Source organism: Carcharhinus amblyrhynchos, chromosome 4 (genome assembly GCF_965287045.1).
Source record: "Carcharhinus amblyrhynchos chromosome 4, sCarAmb.v2.hapA, whole genome shotgun sequence".
Classification (NCBI taxonomy): Eukaryota; Metazoa; Chordata; class Chondrichthyes; order Carcharhiniformes; family Carcharhinidae; genus Carcharhinus; species Carcharhinus amblyrhynchos.
Genome location: NC_137327.1, coordinates 99203182 through 99223010, shown reverse-complemented (window position 1 = coordinate 99223010; position 19829 = coordinate 99203182). Strand labels below are relative to the sequence as shown.

The 19829-nt window shown below is 38.8% G+C and overlaps 1 protein-coding gene across 4 annotated transcripts in view; it reads right to left on the bottom strand.

Annotated features, from left to right (window-relative positions):
• Window positions 1–19829, bottom strand: part of LOC145342248 (ecto-NOX disulfide-thiol exchanger 2-like) — a 271181-nt gene that overhangs the window by 156701 nt on the left and 94651 nt on the right. For 2 of the 4 annotated variants that reach the window (XM_080187651.1, XM_080187652.1), the window contains exon 1: window positions 5696–5769. In XM_080187651.1, the coding sequence (XP_080043777.1) occupies window positions 5696–5717 (22 nt within the window). In that variant the 5' untranslated portion in view covers window positions 5718–5769. Of the gene's footprint in view, window positions 1–5695; window positions 5770–17941; window positions 18041–19472; window positions 19562–19829 lie in introns of those variants that run through there. The other 2 variants (XM_080187654.1, XM_080187653.1) reach the window with 2 other exon arrangements.

Here is a 19829-nt window from a genome sequence, read left to right as displayed (position 1 = left end):
GGCCCAAAAAGTAAAACATAGTTGTTGAGGCACTGAATGTGTCCCATGTAGGCGACAGGATAGATTTGGCAACATCAGTGTGCTTATGGAGATGTTTGGTCATCTGCTCCCCTTTACACTGTCCTCAACCATCAAAGCCATACAGGGTCCGCCTCTGGCGCTTTAGCGCGTACACCACATCCACGGTGGTCACTGTTTTGCGCTGACATGTTAGTGTAGGTCACCAAGTCCCTCATCACATTCTCCAAAAACACCTTCAATACCCTGCGGACCTCCTCGTAGATCAAGCCAGAGATACACTTGACGCCTCTGCGGCGAGCCAGACGCCTGATGGCAGGCTTGGTAATGCCTTGAATATTTGTCACGGAGCACCTTGCAGTGCTGTTTGGCTCCACCTTTACCAAGCCTTTTACCACCTTTCCCTCTATCTGACATGATCTAAAATATGCATCAACTTCATTTACATCATAGTGGTGACTTCTGAAGACAATGTTGTTGCTAAATGCAGCCCTGGAATGCAACATATTTATAGTTCTGATATTTATAGTTCTTTTTAAGTATATTGAAACACCCACATTGTTTTCCTTTGTTTTGAGGAATAGATTTGGGGTGGCGGGGAAGGGCGAGGTGGAAAGAGTGGTGGAAGGATTCCTGAATTGATTATCGGCCAATTGAACGTGTTATGAATGCTCCTTACATGGGCAAAATTTCCTGGCATTGGACTAGAATGTGGAGCTTTTGTTTCAGAGTTAAGGGCAATAACTAAATTTATCAAAAATTGTACACAGAAGGTCAAAAAGTTTCTGCTAGTTTGAGGAAAATATGCCAATTGTCCTTTGCAGAAATAACAACCAACACTTTCTCTTCTGTCCATCTTTGCAATCCTGTAAATAAAACATCTGCATATGACATCTGAGAAGAACTGAACCAATATGTGTACTTCATGAAGTCTGAAGATCATTAGATCAACTAGATAAATGACTCACATTAAAGGGGAAGGAACATTCTGTGAAGGTCAAGAGGGAAGACTTGGCAGCCTCAAGTCTGCTTGTTCTTTAAAAAGCTGATTTGCTGATGGCATGAAAATCCTCAAGTAATGTGTCTAATTTATTTAATAACTTCAATTTTTCAAATTCTAAGAGCTTTGAAGCATTGTCCAAATATATGCAATCTTCATTCTCTGAAGTAGCACTCTCCTTGCAAATGCCTGAATAAAAGGTGATCCTAACCCTATTCTGGGTCTCCTGTGATTAGCTCATAAGAAATCAGCAATAGCACCACAGATTCATAATTGACAATGTTTGCCAATTCGTCTCCAATGACTTTAGAAACTTTGCACATGTGTATGAGTTTGAATATATCATGAGCAGCCCCCAATACTCAGTCCAACGATCTAACGGAACAGTGTGTGCAAACAGTTTATGAATTCTTGTATAACATTTAGATTGAACAGACTAACAATACATCACTCTTTACACATGGATTAAGCAGGGGAATAGCACATTGCATCTTCCTTCCCTTTGTGCTTACAAAGGAGATTCAAAGGCCAGATGGAGACCAGATGGTGGTTATACCAACGGTTATCTCAACATAAACAGGGAAGAGCAGTCACATGACCAGATCAAGGTAGTAAGGTGGTGCAGTGGTTAGCACTGCTGCCTCACAGCGCCAGGAACCGGGGTTCAATTCTGGTTTTGGGTAAATATCGATGTAGAGTTTGCACCTTCTCCTCGTGTCTGCATGGGTTTCTTCCAGGTGCTCGGGCTTATCCCAAAATCTAAAGAAATGCAGTTTAGGTTGATTGGCTGTGCTAAACTGTCTGTTGGTATCAAGGAGAATAGCAGGGTAAATGCATGGGTTACGGGGATAGAACCTGGGTGAGACTGTCGGCAGTGGTGGTTCGATGAGTTGAATGCTTTGTTCTGCACCATAGGACTTTTAGGACGATGACGTGCTACAAAACAGGTCATGTGACACAGCACAGGCATTCTCGCCAGAGCACAATCATGGAGTAGCTGCTCAACTCTTGAATAAAGTATTGTTTGTTATAAGTTCTTGTTTTCAGTGTTCAGTGCTTTTGCATGCTACACTTACGCTTTTCTTTAGCCACCCAGGTTTGTTTTTCCTGAAATTGCCCATCAGAAGCAAAATTCTGATTCAAGTACTATACTGCTGCTGAATGTTGGATTTCTTCCTTTCCCAACTACCAAGAATCTAATTTTAATGACAACCGATAAACATTATATTTATGCAACAAAGCTGATAAACATTTAAAAAATTAAGCAAGCCTTTGAAACAGCTGATGGAAATGAATTTGAGGGATAACTGAAAAAGGGTAATGAAGAACATTTTAAGAAGGCAGAAGATAAAGTTGAGGTCGACTACTGGAACTTAGATTTTTTTCAAGTTCTCAAACACTCCAACATTTCCAGAGTTTTTAGGAATCCTTCGTTTCAGGAGACGTCCATTCGGCCCATCGAGTCTGCATTGACCACAATTTCACCCAGGCCCTATCCCCATAACCCCATGCATTTACCCTAACTAGTCCCCTGACACTAAGTGGCAATTTAGAATGGCCAATTCACTTAACCTGCATATCTTTGGACTTCTTCAAAGCTCAGCAAACTTGAGTTGGATTTTCAGGATGATTTGTAATTGACACAGCTTGAAGTATCTTCAGTACGTAAAGTCATGCTAATTTTTAAAAACTAAAATGTGCGTAGATTGGGGAAAAAAAGACCATTTTGCCTGAAAAAAATGCTCTTCCTGGTTGATAATCCCCTTCAAAACTATTCTAACACTTGAGTGACAAATATTCTTTGCAAACAACAGAACTTACTTTCCATACACATTAGCTTTTACAAGTTTCATACAAATCAATAAGATAAAGTTTAATTTTGTTGAAATGCCAAGAAACACATCAATCTAATGGAAATACAATACCAGCATACCCAAGTCACTAAAATTGACAGACAAGTTTCATGCCTTGTATACAACATTCTGCCTTTTTAATTCTTACAGCTAAAGTGATTAACCTTACACTTCCTCACATTATACTCCATCAACATCATTTTGTAGACCTTATTCTCACACTTTAGATTTCCACCTTGCTTTGCATTGTCAGCAAACCTAGATGCATTGCTCTCTGTCTCTTCATCTAAGTCATTAATATAGATTGCAAATAACCAGCATCGATTCTTGCGGCACTCCATTAGTCTCAGCCTACCAACCTGAAAATCTCCATTCAATACTACTCTTTGCTTCCTGTCCGTTAACCAATTCTCTACCCACAGAACCCCTACAGTGCAGGAGACCACTTGGCTCATCGAATCCACACCGTCTTTCCAAAAGAGTATTTTGCCCAGGCCCACCCCACCCTATCCCGCAACTCTGTGAATTTACCATGGCTGACCCACCTGACCACTGCATCTTTGGATACTTAAGGGGCAATTTAGCATGATCAATCTACCTAACCTACAAATTTTTGAACTTGGGATGAAACCAGAGCACCTGGAGGAAACCCATGTAGACACCAGGGAGAACGTACACACGTAGTCACCTAAGGCCAGAAATGAACCTGGTTCTCAGCACTGTGAGGCAATAGTGTTAACCGCTATATCACCCACACCACTCACAGTGACATATTAACCCCCAGCTCCATGAGTTATTATCTTGTATATTAGGCTTTTGGAAATCAACATGACTTTTGGAAACAACGTTTACTACATCTGCTGGGTCTCCTTTATCTACTCTACAAGCTATATCCTCAAAGAACTACAATAAACATGTGAAACACAATTTTTCTTTCGTAAAACCATTTTGACCGTGTCTCATCTTGCTTTGATTTTCTAACTGCATTGTTAAAACTTCAAAATAGACCTGAGCAATTTTCAAATAACTAATGTCAGGCTAGCTGGTCTATAGTTCCCCATTTTCTCTCTCTTTCTTGAATAGTGGAGTTACATTTCTGATTACCAATCTGCTGAGACCATTATAGCAGCTAGAGAATTTTGGAAAATCTCAGCCCACACATCCACAACCCTTGCATGTACTTCTTTTAGAATACCACAGCAGTGAGTCAGGAGGTGCATCTGCAGGTGGACCATCCAGATTCCAGGAGATCTATTTTTGTTCTCAGGAGGTCCCATCTTCCAGTCTCAAAGTGCTCCCAGGGGTTATCTTCATTTTCAGGAGGTCCACCTTCTTTCTTCAATGATCAGTGATGTTAGATGCCTTTTCAATATTGTAGCTGGATACGGTGGCAGACTTAGCATCATTCAGGCCTGCCCCACAACTAATAACAACATCAAACACTCCAGATCCATAGAAATGTAGTTGGCTCTTAATTACCCTCTGAAATTGCCTAGCAGGCCACCCAGTTAAGGGGCCATGAGGGATGGGCAACAAACGCTGGCCTTTCTGGTGACATTCGCACACCATGAAAAAAATAAAGAAAGCTATTCTCTTTCTTTGTATATTCTTACAAAAGCTCTTTATTTAAAATCACGATTTTTACCATGTGGAGAATTGCGGAGCTAGAATCTCAAACTACCCGAATGATTTCAAATATTTTATTTACTTGAAACCTCTACCATCAGGGTGTTGAGGAATATCACGAGAGGCCAAGAACCATATATATCTGGCCAAAAAGTAAGCATTCATATTTTTCATCAATCTAGTTATACTAACTCAAACAACCAACCATTTTCAGCCATAAAAATTTACAACCTCAAAGGGAAGAAAGGTGTTAAAAGCCATGTTTATTTTAAGAGGTTTGAGCACATTACAGGATGTATAATTTTGCATAATACCTTTTTCTTGATATCTTCATTTCCTAACTACTAACAACAACGCAGAGGTCAATAAGCAACTCTGTATAATTCACAGGCTGATAAAATGACAAGAGTATTGTGACTAAATGCCAGCCGGGAGTACAACGGCATCTCTGCGGTTCTTTCAAATATAGTATTCAAAAATGACACAAAATCAAACCTTATACTTGAAAATACATGTGTTCTGCATTAGTTTAAACTATGCTGCAACCTCCCTGTAGTACATAGTATCCTTTAAAAGGCAATGGTAATGACAATCCATTCCGTACAGCACGGCAGATTCTATCCGGCATCTTGACAAATAAAATCCAATCCAGAAGTCCACTAATAGTATAATTCATACAGATGCACAAAGTACAGTCTTTTTTCAAAATCAACATGTAATGATAAAGTTCAATCGTTCCTTGTCATTTAATTACACATAATATTCAGTAGCTACTCTAACAAAAAGCTATTAGTCATGAGTCCCCATTAACCTTCATAGCAAAGCTGGGGGCTAAAAATAACAACCGGCAAACAATATTACATCATCTTGTAAATTCTGTAAAAATACTGGATTGAGTAAAATCAAACAAATAATAATGGTTCAAGGAGCAAGAAGACTGAAATTCTTAGACTGCAGAATTATCAATTGTTTCCACCAAGTCTCAAAAAAATTGGTAGTTTCAAGAAAAGGCTTAAAATAAAAGCACAAAGGTACTTCAAATCAACAAGCCAGTCTTTTTGTCTCAACATTGGACAGCATTTTTCAGCTGTGAATCCCTTTGACTTTCAGACAGCATTCCACTGGAATATTGTCTGCAAAACAGAAAATATACATACTGAAACAGTGTCTGAAGCATAAACCAAAGGACTTACATTACCTGTATATTGTACAAGAAACATTCCCAATCACTTCTTAATGACTAGAATGTGCTATCTGTTCCATAGGCTGCGAAAAGGAGCTGCCAAAGCCAAGCTCTGTTTTTATGCTCTTAAATTTCTCAACACCACGCAAGCAACAGAGCTAACTGCAAACACAGTCAAAGAAGAGATCCTACTAATACCACCACACAAAAGGGAAGCAATGGAAATTACAGGAACCTTCAGGGCATAGGCTAGAATTGGCTCTTCTGATCCAGTGCTGCATGTGTCATCATCTGTCTAGAGTTGAGTGACAGCTAAGGGCTGACTTGTTCAGGGAAAGGGAAGGGCAGGTGGGAAAGCAATTAGCACTATGCTCATCTGTGAATTCATAAGGGATTTCATACATCAATGCCTTGAGAAGCAGTACACAAGCAGCAAATCAGGAACTCATGATTTGCATGCCTGCAAAGAGCTCCTCCAAACAGCGCACAGCCTGCTGAGCTGCTCTCCAACGAGAGGATGGTAAAGCAAAACAACTTGGATAAACACAGGCTACATTTCATTGCTTTAGGGATAACTGAAAATGGACCTTGGAACCCACAACAACCTTAGCATTGAATCAAGGCGATTCAGTCAAGGAAAACATTACAGAATTTAAAACTGATACAGTAATTGGTAAATCTCAATCTAGCCAATATATTTAAATACTGCATCAACTAATGGATTTCAGCTGTATAACAGCTTATTTGTCTTAAGGATACAGTACTGCCCTTTGTTTGTACTTTGCTAGAATAGTTTCAAACACTAAATAATTCTTCACAGTTCTTGTGATTCCAATAAAATTCATTTCCTTAGATTATAAAGATTTTTGAAATAGTGATAGGGTACAAAAAGAAGTAAAAGCTAGGTATGCAACTATGAAGCAGATTACACATTCCATTTGTAATACAGCAATACTAGAAAGCACTATAAATGTTTTTATTAATCATATTTTGAAAACGATAACATTTCAATCATGTTAAAACACTGAAGCAGTTGATGGCCTAAATTTTAAACTTAGTTGCCTATATCAATAATGTTCTACCAGTTATCAACATGGATTTCAGATGGAATGGCCTGTCTTATGCTGACAAAAGATACAAGCCATCAAACTTACTATACTTAAACCGTATCAACTGCTGGAGAATCATGAAGCAGAACTGCCAGCTGTTACACAGAATTTGCTTCCTTAGCTAAATGAATTAGATAAGGGGTGGGGGGAAACTACTCTAAATAAAAAAAATTATTAAAAGCAACAGTTGTCGCCTATGTTCTATGAAATTCAATGCAATCTAAAAAAAAAGCATTACTAATTAATAAGTTTTATTAATACTGGAGAAACGTTTCAGCACACTACCACTAGGAGTGCAATTTGGCTATAACAGTCTCACTGGATATTTGTTGAGTTACAACAGGACAAGGCCAATAGAAATACATCACTAAAAGCTTCTCCAAATTCTAATTTAATGATTTAAAGAACACTTGTCATGCATCACTATGTTGTAATTTCTGGGGTTACTCAGCTGTATTTTCTCCTCATCTTTCTTGAAGACAGGGAAATGAAATATGGTCTAGAGATTATTCACAATATTTTATGTCATTGAAAAATGTTTTTTTTAGAGCCTCAGTAAGAAATTTATTGGCAGCCTTCCAACTACACAAGATGGAGTGAATCTATTGGCAATGGGTTAGTGACATGGTGTTGATTGTTGAGAAGACTAATTAATGAGAGGCAGTTTCTGCCATAAGTACTGCATTTGAGTGACAATTAGGTGTCATTGTAGGGCACAGTTTTCAAGCTGAATACTTAAATAACTTCATCCAGTTTTTCACCTGCCTAGCACAGCTCCATTATTACTTCATCCAAAGAGGAACAATGGTAGAGAAGCCACTTGGCTCACTGAACTTGCTCCACCATTTTTGCCAATTTCACTTCCCAATCTAAACTCAGGGTGTATCAGTCTTCAAATCAATACAGTTTTCAGGGATACAAAATATCAGCTAATATCTTGGCATCAGATTCCCCTTCTCTTTCTCTTTCCACTTGGCACTTTTCAATAACGGTGCATCCAGATCAGAAAAGAAATAAAGGGAAAGGGAAACAAATCTAACCTCTACTCCTCAAGATAGTGCTCCAAGATACTGTGACATCATCTTATTCCATATTGCAGAAGCCAATAGCACTCATTTCTAATGCAACCTGTGCAGGTAAACAGGTGACATCCTTTTTAAGGGTTATAGGGTCAGTGGAGACTTGGGGTGATCATCCCAGCGCAGCTCATGATGAGGGTTACAAGCTATGATCAACAGTGAAATCAATGAATTGGTGATAGTGGAAGCTTCCAAAAGTGGATTTATACTTCCTTTAAATACACATGAAAAGGCATTGAGAAACCACCTAATATATTATTTTCTCCAGTCTTTTCTTTCATTGAAATTGAAACTGGCAGGCTTTTACAAGCAACTGAAGAGGATGGTGAAAGACCGTGGAATGGAGAAATGAGTAGAGCAACTGCCCTCACGTTCGCTACTACAAGCTTTAACTCTCCAATTACATTCTTGGTTTTGATCGAATGCCACATGTAAGCGTAGAGTAAAATCTGTCATTGCACTATTCAGAAATGTTGAATATTATGCAGTTCCATATAAACGTACTTGAGATAAGAGGGTGTCTTTACATGTCATTTTCCCATCTTCAATTTATTAAACAAGTGGTACTCTAATCATTATACATGTCAAAATGCTCAGATATAACTCCGATTACAAAAACACACTTCCATCCCTTTTCACTATGTATTTAATTCATTGTTGCCAGAAACGTATTGACACCAGTTACAATGCAGTTGTGAACATTAATAACAGTACAAAACCAACTCTCCCAAGTATCACCTAATAAATTTTACATTACTAAGTGGGAGATAGTGTCATATTGTATATTAATAAACATCAATGCAGAAAACACAAATGGTGTGTTACCAATACTGATGTTATGCACCATGCCAGCATTTCATATTCTGAACTTCAAACTAATTTTATTTTTTATAAACTGCATAAAGGCTGGAAAAGATGACCACCCAAAGTCACCTACATCTCGTGTGTTAGATCTACTTCCCTTGACTCAAGGGGGAACCAAAGAATATTCTAGACTGATCAGTCACAGAAACATAGAAGATAGGAGCAGGAGGAGGCCATCTGGCCCTTCGAGCCTGCTCCGCCATTCATTACGATCATGGCTGATCATCTAACTCAATAGCCTAATCCTGCTTTTTCTCCATAATCTTTGATCCAATTTGCCCCTAGTGCTATGTCCTGCCACCTCTTGAATGCTTGCAATGTTTTGGCATCAAATACTTCCTGTGGTAATGAATTTCACAGGCTCACCACTCTTTGAATGAAGAAATGTCTCCTCATCTCTGTCCTAAATGGTCTACCCTGAATCCTCAGACTCTGACCCCTGGTTCTGGACTCCCCCCCGCCACTGGGAACATCCTCTCTGCATCAACCCTATCACGTCCTGTTAGAATTTTATCAGTCTCTATGAGACTCCCCCTCATTCATCTGAACTCCAGTAAAATCAACCCAAACCTAGTCAATCTCTCCTCAGTCCTGCCATCCCCGGAATCAGCCTGGTAGACCTTCGCTGCACTCCCTTCACAGCAAAACCATCCTTCCTCAGAAAAGGAAACAAAACTGCACACTATTCTAGGTGTGGCCTCACCAAAGCCCTGTATAGTTTCAACAACACATCCCTGCCCCTGTACTCGAAACCTCTCGCAAAGAAGATCAACATGTCACTTACCTTCTTTACTGCTGCTGCACCTGCAAGCTTACCTTCAGTGACTGATGCACAAGGCCATCCAGGTCCCTCTGCACATTCCCCTCTCCCAATTTACAGCCATTCAGATAGTAATCTGCCTTCTTGTTTCTATAATTCCCTGTTTTCTCTCTACCTCCCTTTTTGAATATTGGAGTGACATTCTCTACCCTCAATCTGCAGGGACTGTTCCAGAGTCTATAGAATCCTGGAAGATGACCACCAATGCATCCGCTATTTCTAGAACCACTTCCTTAAGTATTCTGGCATGTAGATTATCAGGCCCTGGGGATTTATCAGCCTACAATCCCAACTTTCCCAATACCATTTCTCTACTATTTTGATTTCCCTCAGTTTTTCCCTCTTACTAAATCTTGCATTCTCCAACATTTCTAGCATCTGACTTGTATCCACTTTTGTGAAGACAAAACCGAACTATGTATTCAGTTGCTTGGCTATTTCTTTGACCCCTACCATACATTCCCCCGTTTCTGTCTGTAGTACCTACATTTGTCTTCACCAATCTCTTTCCCTTCATGTATTTATAGAAACTCTTAACGTCAGTCGTAATGCTCCCTGCAAGCTTACTTTTGTATTGGATTTTCCCCTTATTAATCAATCCATTGATCCTTCTTTGATGAATTCTAAACTGCTCCCAATCCTCAGGCCTATTATTTTTCTTGGCCAATCTGTAAGCTTCTTTCTTAGTTCGGATAGCCTCCTTAGTTTCCTTTGTAAGCATGGATTGGCCCTCTTACCCATTTTGCTTTTGTGTCAGGCAGGAATAAACAGTTGCTGCAGTTCCCTCGTGCATCCTTTGCTTGTTTGCCATCGTCTATCCACTGTCATCCCTTTAAGTAACTCTGCCCAATCTATCAAGGCCAACTGACGCCTCAGTTTTCTTTATTAAGATTCAGCACCCTAGTCTCCAAATCAACCACTTCACTCTCTGGCTTGATAAAAAATTCTATCATGTTATGGTCGCTCATCTCCAAGGAATCTCGTACAGCTAGATTGGCAATGATTTCCTTCTATTTACACAATACCCCTTCCAAGATGGCCTGCTCTCTAGATGGTTCTTCCACATATTGGTCAAGAAAACTATCCTGTATACACTCCAAGAATTCCTCCTCCATGGCACTATGGCTAATTTGATTTGCACACCCTTCCCTGAAACCAATCAGATGGATTTTATCCAATTTGAATGAATTGTTTTAAAATATAGATACTGACGGTCTCAAACCCTCAGGGTATTAACCATAATACGGGATGTGGAATCGACTCAAACACTACATCTTATTTGAAAACAGCATTAAAGTTGTGAAAAGCCATATGGAGAGAGCCATGTTTTCTTTATATAAAAGATTTGCTAAAAGCTGATTGCAGGCAATTGCACCAAAGCCATCAAAAACATTTATTTAGCCAGTTTGTGAACCAGACTCAGAAACAAACTGAGACACATCAGGCAGCTAGAATATGTAACTTGTTCCAGTTTAAAGTTCACAGAGAACCAAACGCATAGTATTTAGCCACAAGAACTCCACAACCTACTGTGAATGCTATGCTTTCCAAGACCTTCTTTCAACTTTAAATCATCTAATCCATTCAGAAGACCACAAACCTCTGTGTGGGAGTCCATAAATCAATGCAATGATAAATTAGACACTGAGATAACTCTAATCTGTAAAAGTGGATGACCTTTATCTGTATCCAATTTTACTATGTGCGGGTGATTTGAATGAGGCCTAGGTGTGTGTGGCATTGCATTTAATTTGGAATAAGTGTGTGAGAATAAATTAACCTACTTAATTGGAGTACATACTTCAATAGCAAGAAAATACACACATCTTTCCATACAAATCATGTTAATCAAAGGCAGCAAGAGAACACAAAATCTGCCCATGACACTATAAACTGAGCACAACTGTGGCAAAATGCATGTTCATACCAAATGCTTCTCTATAATCTGGCAGAAGCAGCAAGTGTGATAGTGCAAAGTTACTCTGCAACCAATTTGAGTGAGAAAATACAGCTGCTTTGCCCCAATATTCTCCTTTCAATGACTTCTTTGGAAAAAGTGTGTCTTTCCTGTATAAATTAGAACATGACTCCAGACATAACTAAAAGACTCCAGAGCCCTACTTTGAGCAAGGGCATGCTCTCTGATATCTTTGGCTAATATTTATCCCTCAACACTCACCATGAAACACTACATTACTGTTTCTGGGATCTTGACCTGCATACATTGGCTACTGTGTTTTCTGAATTATAATACTAACTGTACTTTAAAAGAGCTTCATTAAGCATAAAATTTTGGAACATCCTGAAATTCTAAAAGACACCACATAAGTCAGAGTCTCATGCTATCTTTCTAAAGTTAGAAAACCAGCTTTTACAAAAGCAGTGGGGCATTTTCCATCAAAAACATAAGAAGCAGTAGACAAGTCCTGGCATTCAAGACAATCTTGGCCTCAACTCCACTTTCTTGTCAATTCCCATAGCTCCAGACTCCCTTGGACACCAAAAATTTGTCTAATTCAGCCTTGAAAGTATTCAATGACACAGCTTCCACTGTGCTTTAAGGCAGAGAATTCCAAAGGTTAATGGGCCTCAAAGAACTTTATCCTCATCTGTTTTAAATGGGAGACCATTTATTTTGAAACTGTGTCCCTTAATTCTGGATTCACCATGAGAACCTTCTCTGAACTCCTTCCAATGCAAGTACATTCCTCTTTTAAATACAAGCAAAACTGTACACAATACTCTAGGTGCAGTCTCACCAATGTCCTATACATTTGCAGCAAGGCTTGCCTCCTTGCAATAAAGGTCAACATTCATTTGCCTTCCTAATTATGTGCTCTACTGCATACTGTTGTTTTCTGTTTTGTGCAAGGGGACACCCAGATTCTCCTATACTGGGTCAATGGGGTCTTAGCTTGGTGAATTTTGTAGTCTTTCTCCACTGAAATACACTACTTTGTTAATCTTCCTGCCAAAACGGACTACCTCACATTTTTCCACATGATGCGCCATCTGCCAAATTTTTATTCACTCGCTTAACAGATCTGTTCACTTTTCAGGCTCCATTCCTCTAGAAAATAAGCCTAGTGTATGGTTTGCTTTTTTATGGATTTTTGAGGGGCTGAATTTCTCACTGTTCCATCACCTCACTATCGCAGAGTTGCCAGGTTAGAGACTGCTTCTACAACTCCACCCCCAAAAGTATCACAAGAAAAATCAGCACTTTTATCAAATGTTAATGCGCACAAACACAAGGAGCTGAACAGCCATCTTCAATAGCGTGCTATATATGATTCTATCAACAAGTAGATTTCCATTAAAGTTTGACTTCAGTGGCAAGTGAGTGGTAAGAGCAATGAGTTTGGATTCTTTTGGCTAAATGTTAGTGGTCAACTTATATATGAAATAAAAAATAAAAAATGCTTTAACAGGGGACTATTATTTGAGCATACATGTTAATTGTGACCATTTGAATTATAACAAGAAGTGTGTACAGGATTTACACACAGGTTTAAGATGCTTAATAAATTACTAGCTGACCTTCCGTTGTGTCGCATTGTTGGGAAATAGAGATAGTTTAAGTAATTTATATTTGTATTGTGTATTAGAAATAACATACAAGTTTAAAATTAATTTGTATTTCTATATGTGCGCTCAGGATTAATAACTTCAGTTTAGCTTCATGTTAAACAAAGGTGCCTACAAGTCTTTAGCTTTAGTTTCATTTTAAACCCTTGCCTACATTGTAATGGAGTATTCAATGACACAGTGGAAGCTGTGTCATTGAATACCTTCAAGATGAATTAGACAAATTTTTGGTGTCCAAGGGAGTCTAGAGCTATGGGAATAGACAAGAAAGTGGAATTGAGGCCAGGATTGTCTTGAATGCCAGGACTTGCAATTTAAGGATTTTAAAAATTAAGCTATCGTATAACAACCAGAGCCCCACACTGAGAAAGCAGAAACAGTCAGTCAGTTTTGGAACAAGTTAACAAGGAGGCAAGGAGCATACCACAGAAATCACCAGTGCCGGTCAAGACAATGTAGGGGTGAGAAAGCATGTCCCAAAAAAAAAATGAGCATTCAGGTAAAAAAAAAATGACCCGGGAAGGCAGTTAAGTAAAAGAAACAAAAACGAGGTAATGCATTTTGGTAGATCCAATTCAGGTGAGTAAATGACAGATCAATCTGGAACATAGACACACAGAGAGATCTGGGAGTAGAGGTCCACAGATCCTTTAAAGTGGCAGTGCGGGTGGAAAAGGTGATGATGAAAGCATATGGCATGCTTGCCTTTATGAGATAGGCCACTGAATATAAAAATTGGCAAATTATGTTACAGTTGTATAAAATGTTGGTTGGGCCACATTTGAAATACTGTGTCCAATTCTGGCCACTACATTACCAGAAGGACTTGGAGGCTTTGGAGAGAATGCAGAGAAGGTTTACAGGATGTTGCCTGGTATACAGGATATTAGTTATGAGAAGAGGGTGAATAAACTGGTATTGTTCTCCCCGGGATGACAGAGGCTGAGGGGTGACCGGATAAAAGTGAACAGTTGGAAGCTTTTTTCCAGGGCAGAAATAACAATTACAAGGGGGCACAAGTTTGGAGGGGGGGGGGGGGTGGGGGGGTGGTGGTGGTGGTGGTGGTGGTGGTTGGTGATGGTGGTTCAGTGGTAATGTGCATGGGAACTTTTTTTTTAACACAAAGGGTGGTGGGGGCCTGCAATGCACTGCCAAGTGAAGTGGTTGAGACAGTTACATTAGCCACATTTAAGACTTACCTTGATAGGCAGATGAACAAAAGGGAAATAAGCTTAGATAGATTTAGATAAGTAAATGTAATTGGTGCAGGCTTGGAGGGCCGAAGGGTCTGTTCCTGTGTTGTATTTCTTCTTGTCCTAAGAAGGATCTGAACAAATTCTTGCTCAGGAAAACTAAAGTACAGAGCAGAGAAAGGAGTCTGAATTAATAAAGTAGACACCAGAAGTGATCCTAAAGTTAGAGACACCATAATACAGCTTGTGAATCATTTGCGTTCCACTGGCATGGCTGGGTATCCGAGTGATTGTGTGGAAGCTTGAATGCATGCGGCAATCTGCGGCAAAGGAAAACCAAAAGAAGAGGTTGCAATCCTGGATGTGGATCCTTGGTGAAAGCATCCAAGAGAAAGACTTGTGTGGGAGGAGATTTGAAAAGGATCTCTTTCAACAGTGAAATTTGGAAAACCCTCGTGTGAAATTCAGAGTTCCAGTGAGACCACTGGCTCAGTGTGACAAGCAACTGTAAGGGATTTGGTGAGAAATCCACAAAAGTTGTTTTGAGTGGCACCTGTCACTTGGTTTCATAGTGTGGTGCTGATTGGGTTACATGGACTGTGTACTTACTGAGAAAATAGAGTATATATATTTTGTAACTTGAATTAACCTTACATATCTGTGTATATCTGTAAAGGTATAGCTGGGTTGAAGGAGTAGTGTATTATAGCTAACATTTTCTTTTTTAATAAATGTTTTATTCTTCAGTTAAAAGTTAATTTGGCAGTCATGTGACTCCGTTTATTCATATCTATAAACAAAAATAAAAGTTAGGATCTATCGAGCTGAGTTCCACTATGACTATCAAGTAGCATCATAAGCTAAGATCATAACAGCACAACATTAGAAAATATGGTTTCTTTTACCATTCTGCTGTATTCTTACGAATACAGGGCTTTACAAGGCGTTTTTAGAATGTCCCCTTTAATTGAAGATGAAGCAATGTTAAGGAATGGGGCGGGGCAGTGAAAATGAGAACCAGACTAAACCACTGCCTGGAGAGAGACCCATGTGATTTGGTTGTCATAGAAATGAAAGCCAAACTAAACCTATTGAAAATGAACTGAAAACGTTCATGCTTTGAAACAGAAAAACGACAGCTGCTTTTTGGAGATACAGAGAGAGAGAGAGAGAGAGAGACAATGCCAAATCTGTGAAAGGCAGGGAAGGACTGTTTTTGTGTTAGCAGCCATACAGGATGTTGGTGAGAGCTGGTTTTTTGCTCAAGAACATGGCAGAACAGACACGACTCTGAAATTTAAGGATCAAGGGGATACTGAAGTGGACCTGGCTAGTGGAATTTGGTTCTGAAACACTCAGACTGAGTGGGATGATGATTGAAGGACACGATGATTTAACAAGGGCAGGTGATCCTGTTAGAAAGCTGGCAATATTGGGACTGGATCTTGTCATGTTATATAACTTCCATTTCTACTGTGCCAGTTAATGGTCTTAAGTTTGATCTATTAGTTGCCTGTTAAGTAATGTTTGATTTATGTTGGTTTTAGTTACAGTGAAAGTCTTAAAATGTGAAATATGTCCGTTAGGAAAACTATTTGCCACAGCTACAGGTTAATCTACAGGTTAACTTTAAGAAGGCATATAGGGAATAATGGCTTTTAGTACTAGCCCTTCCATCTCCTCTCACTCTTTGCTTCCCCTTCTGGCAACCATTGTATTAGAGGCAGGAATAATTCACAAACCTGTCCTTTTATTCTTCCTTCTCCTTTCTTTCCCCACCTCGGTATTTGCTTAAATCTGATTAACATTTTCCAATTTTGATGCAAGGCCATGACCAAATGTTAACTCCATTTTCCTCCACAGACATTGCCAAACTGATTGAGCGTTTCCAGCATTTTCTGGATTTCAGAATTCAAACTATTTACAGGGTATTTTGTTTTTCTATTAGTCTTTAATTCACTACCACTTCAGGAATGCCTCACACCTTCCCAGAACCGACATTAGGATCTCCCTTGCCCTCACCTTCCATTCCATCAGCCTCTAATCTCTTTGCCATGTTCTTCAACTTTAGTGTATTGCCATCACTAAACATCATCCCTCTCAGGAGTCTGAAGGGAGCGTTCCCTCCATCACACCAAGCACCAATTTATCCCATGGCGCCTCCCTGTGCGAGTGCATGAGATGCAATGCCTGTGTTTTCACTTCCTCCCTTTCCACCATCCAGGGTCTCAAACAGTCTATCCAGGTGAAACAGTGATTTACTTGTGCTTATTACATTTTAGCATACCAAACCCATTGCTCGCGATTCTGTATTTTGGGGAGATATATGAACATATGAACTAGGAGCATGAGTAGACCATTCAGGCTCTCCAGCCTGCTCTGCCATTCAATAAAATTACTGTCTATCTGATCGTAGCTTCAACTCCACACTTTGCCTAACCTGATGTCCTTTGATTCCCTTATTAATTAAAAATCTACCTTCGCTTTAAAAATATTTAACAACTCTGCCTCGACAACTGTCTGGTGCAAAGAGTTCCAATGATTCACATCTCTCAGAAAATAGTTTTTCATCTCTCAGTCTTACTTGAGAGGCCCCCTAAAGGTGAAAAGCAGAATATTTGATCTCTTAATAATATCTTTCAGTCCACCGGCATGTCTCTGAGCTTCCAGCTTTTGTCACTAATTCTCTTGCTTACTCCCACTCTGGCTGTGGCTTCCTAAAGAGTTACAATAAAGCTCAACAGAGGGTCAGGAATCAGAACTTCATCTTTCAATGAGGCATTTTACAGTCCTGAATCCTGATCATAGTTGTTGTTCTGGTTGCTGGTAATGATTCTGCCTTTGCCATTTTCCGCTCTGAGATCTTTCTTTTGTTTGTTTCGTTGTCCTATTATCCGTTTCCTTGTTTCATCATCTTTTTTGTCATTTAACCACTCTTGCCTTCCAGCTGATCACAGATCTTCCCTTTTCACTTCAACCTGTGTCCCATCAACCACTTTTCCCTGCCTGTGCTTATTTAAAACCTGTCACATAGCTAACATCTTCCAGTCCTATTGAAAGGTCATTGGTCCAAAGCATCAACTATTACTTTTTCCATTGAGATTATATTCAATGCGAGTGCTTCTAACATTTTCTGTGTTTATTTCAGATTTCCAGCATCTGCATATTGTGCTTATGATATACAGCATTGTTTACACAGTAAGAAGTCTGACAACACCAGGTTTAAGTCCAAGCGATTTATTTGATAGTAAACTCGCAAGCTTTCGGGGTTTGCCCCTTCGTCACACGAATGGAAGTTCTGGCCTCAGACAGAGCATATAACAACACAGACAGTTTACAGATTACTGATTAGAACACCTGGTGTTGTCAGGCTTCTTACTGTGTTTACCCCAGACAACACCAGCATTTCCACATCATGACAGCATTGTTTAAGCAGTGCTTGCATGTACATTTCCATTTCTAATGTTAAACATTAATTTTAAAAAACATTGCTTAATTGCAATGCATGAAATAAAGACCATAGTTCGGAAGTGCGCATTATATGCAAATTTTGTTGTGCAGTCTAACCCACATGTACTGAGCAACTCTTTTGGATGAAGGATATTTACCAGGTATTCAGTGGCATCTGTAGTCAAAAACAAGCTGTTCCATAGATTATTCAAGCTGTCTGGGACAATTCTTCTTTCAGCCAGTTATTAATGAGTTTCCTGTTCAAAAGTAAAACAAACTAATTAATAAAGTTCATAGTTTCAAGTTGCACGTTGAAGTACCACAGTTAGAAATATATATTTTCTACTTCTCAAAGTTGCATTTTGTAAATTAACTTAAGTATTTTACTAATAAATTTTGAAATTTTCTCTTCCTCACCATTATTTTTGCAGTACATTATAGGCCATTATCTTGCAGATTACTCATAATAATCATACACTTTTTATACTATCAAAACCATCTGCAATCCTGAACACCCCTATTAGGCCACCCTTCAGTTGTAGTTAATAAAACAGTTCTCAATCTCTCTTATAGAGAGCACTGTTTTAAGTGATGGTAAATGCTGAACAGAGCTATGGTGAGAGTTCTAGTTTCAGAATACAGAAGCTCAAAATCAGCTGCGCTAAATAAAAAATCTGTCACCTTTAGTATTGTTAAAGTTTGATGCATATGAGACAGTGTCAGCAATACTGTGGGGCTTTTACAGTTTATTGATCAGTTGTCCAAATTGCAGGTCAGGGCAGCTTACCAGCAGTTTAAACAGCTGAGCTGCACTCTTGAGTACATCATTTTTTTCCAGGAGAATAATTTTAATTGTTCAAAATGCTAATAAAAATATTAATTTTCAATGAGAATTATGCATACATACAAAAAAAATTGGTTCAGAATATAATCTTAGAATTTGAACATTTGTTTCACAAGTTATATTTATGACATTAGTATAGCTTTAAGAAAGATTTTCATTAAAAGTCATGATCTCTGCAGTTCTCACAGCCTTAGCTGATGTCACTGGCATGGAGTTGTCTCCGAGAAGTCCTTTTATTTCTACTTAAGTGGTTTAAATGGGGTTGTTTATGTTTACTCTAGGAATTTGTTTTATAGCCCTGCATTGTTAGGAGAAAAACTGATCGGCAGGTCAGGTGACAGAAGCTCTTTCATTTTCGGTTCTGAGCTGCAGGTTTGAGTTTTAAAAGGGGCATCAAGCTGAAAAGAAGTGTTTCTTTCTCTCCCTGATTTTGGAAATTCTGCAGGTTAACTGAAAGCATTCCAAATCTGCTATTGGTGGCTTTACCAGAGTTCACCTGGGGTTCTGGGAAACTGTTCTGACTTCAAACAGTTCTGGGTATATCAAGAGGACGACTAGAACTTACAAGACAGTTGTCAATTCTCCAACCAAAATGACTCAATTCCAGTATCACGTGAGCATTACACTTTGCTATGATGAACCTGAGGGATTCTGTCTATGGCAAGGCTTTTGTTTGATTGGAGCATTTAAGATGTATTTGTGGAGGGTTATGCATTATCATGATTTATTAATTTCAAACAAAAATGAAACAAAGTTAATTGCTAATTTTCTTTTCATACATGTTAACTATATTCTTAATTAAACTGTGTTTGATAAAAGCTCCTAGTGGGTCATTTGAATCATACCTGATGTGAAGCATTTCATGCTTATCCAGCCAAATTCAAGGTGCTAAACTTATGATCCAGGTGGGCTCCGTAAAACATTTGAGTTTCTGACCTGAACCATAACACATTACAACAAAACTAATTTCAAGTAAGTTTAGTAAAGCACACGAGCTGCTGTGATGTAGACATTCAGTATTTGTTTTCTTTTTTTTTTGGTCCCTGGTTTAATAAAGACTTTTAATTAAAATGTCTATTTAATTCTTCAGTTGTGTGGAAGGAATGCATGTCTGAAACAATTATATGTGTTTACTTCCTCAAGAATTTTATAGTCAAAGAAGTACTTTGGAAGTGTTTTCCATCTTCAGTATTTATTTGTTT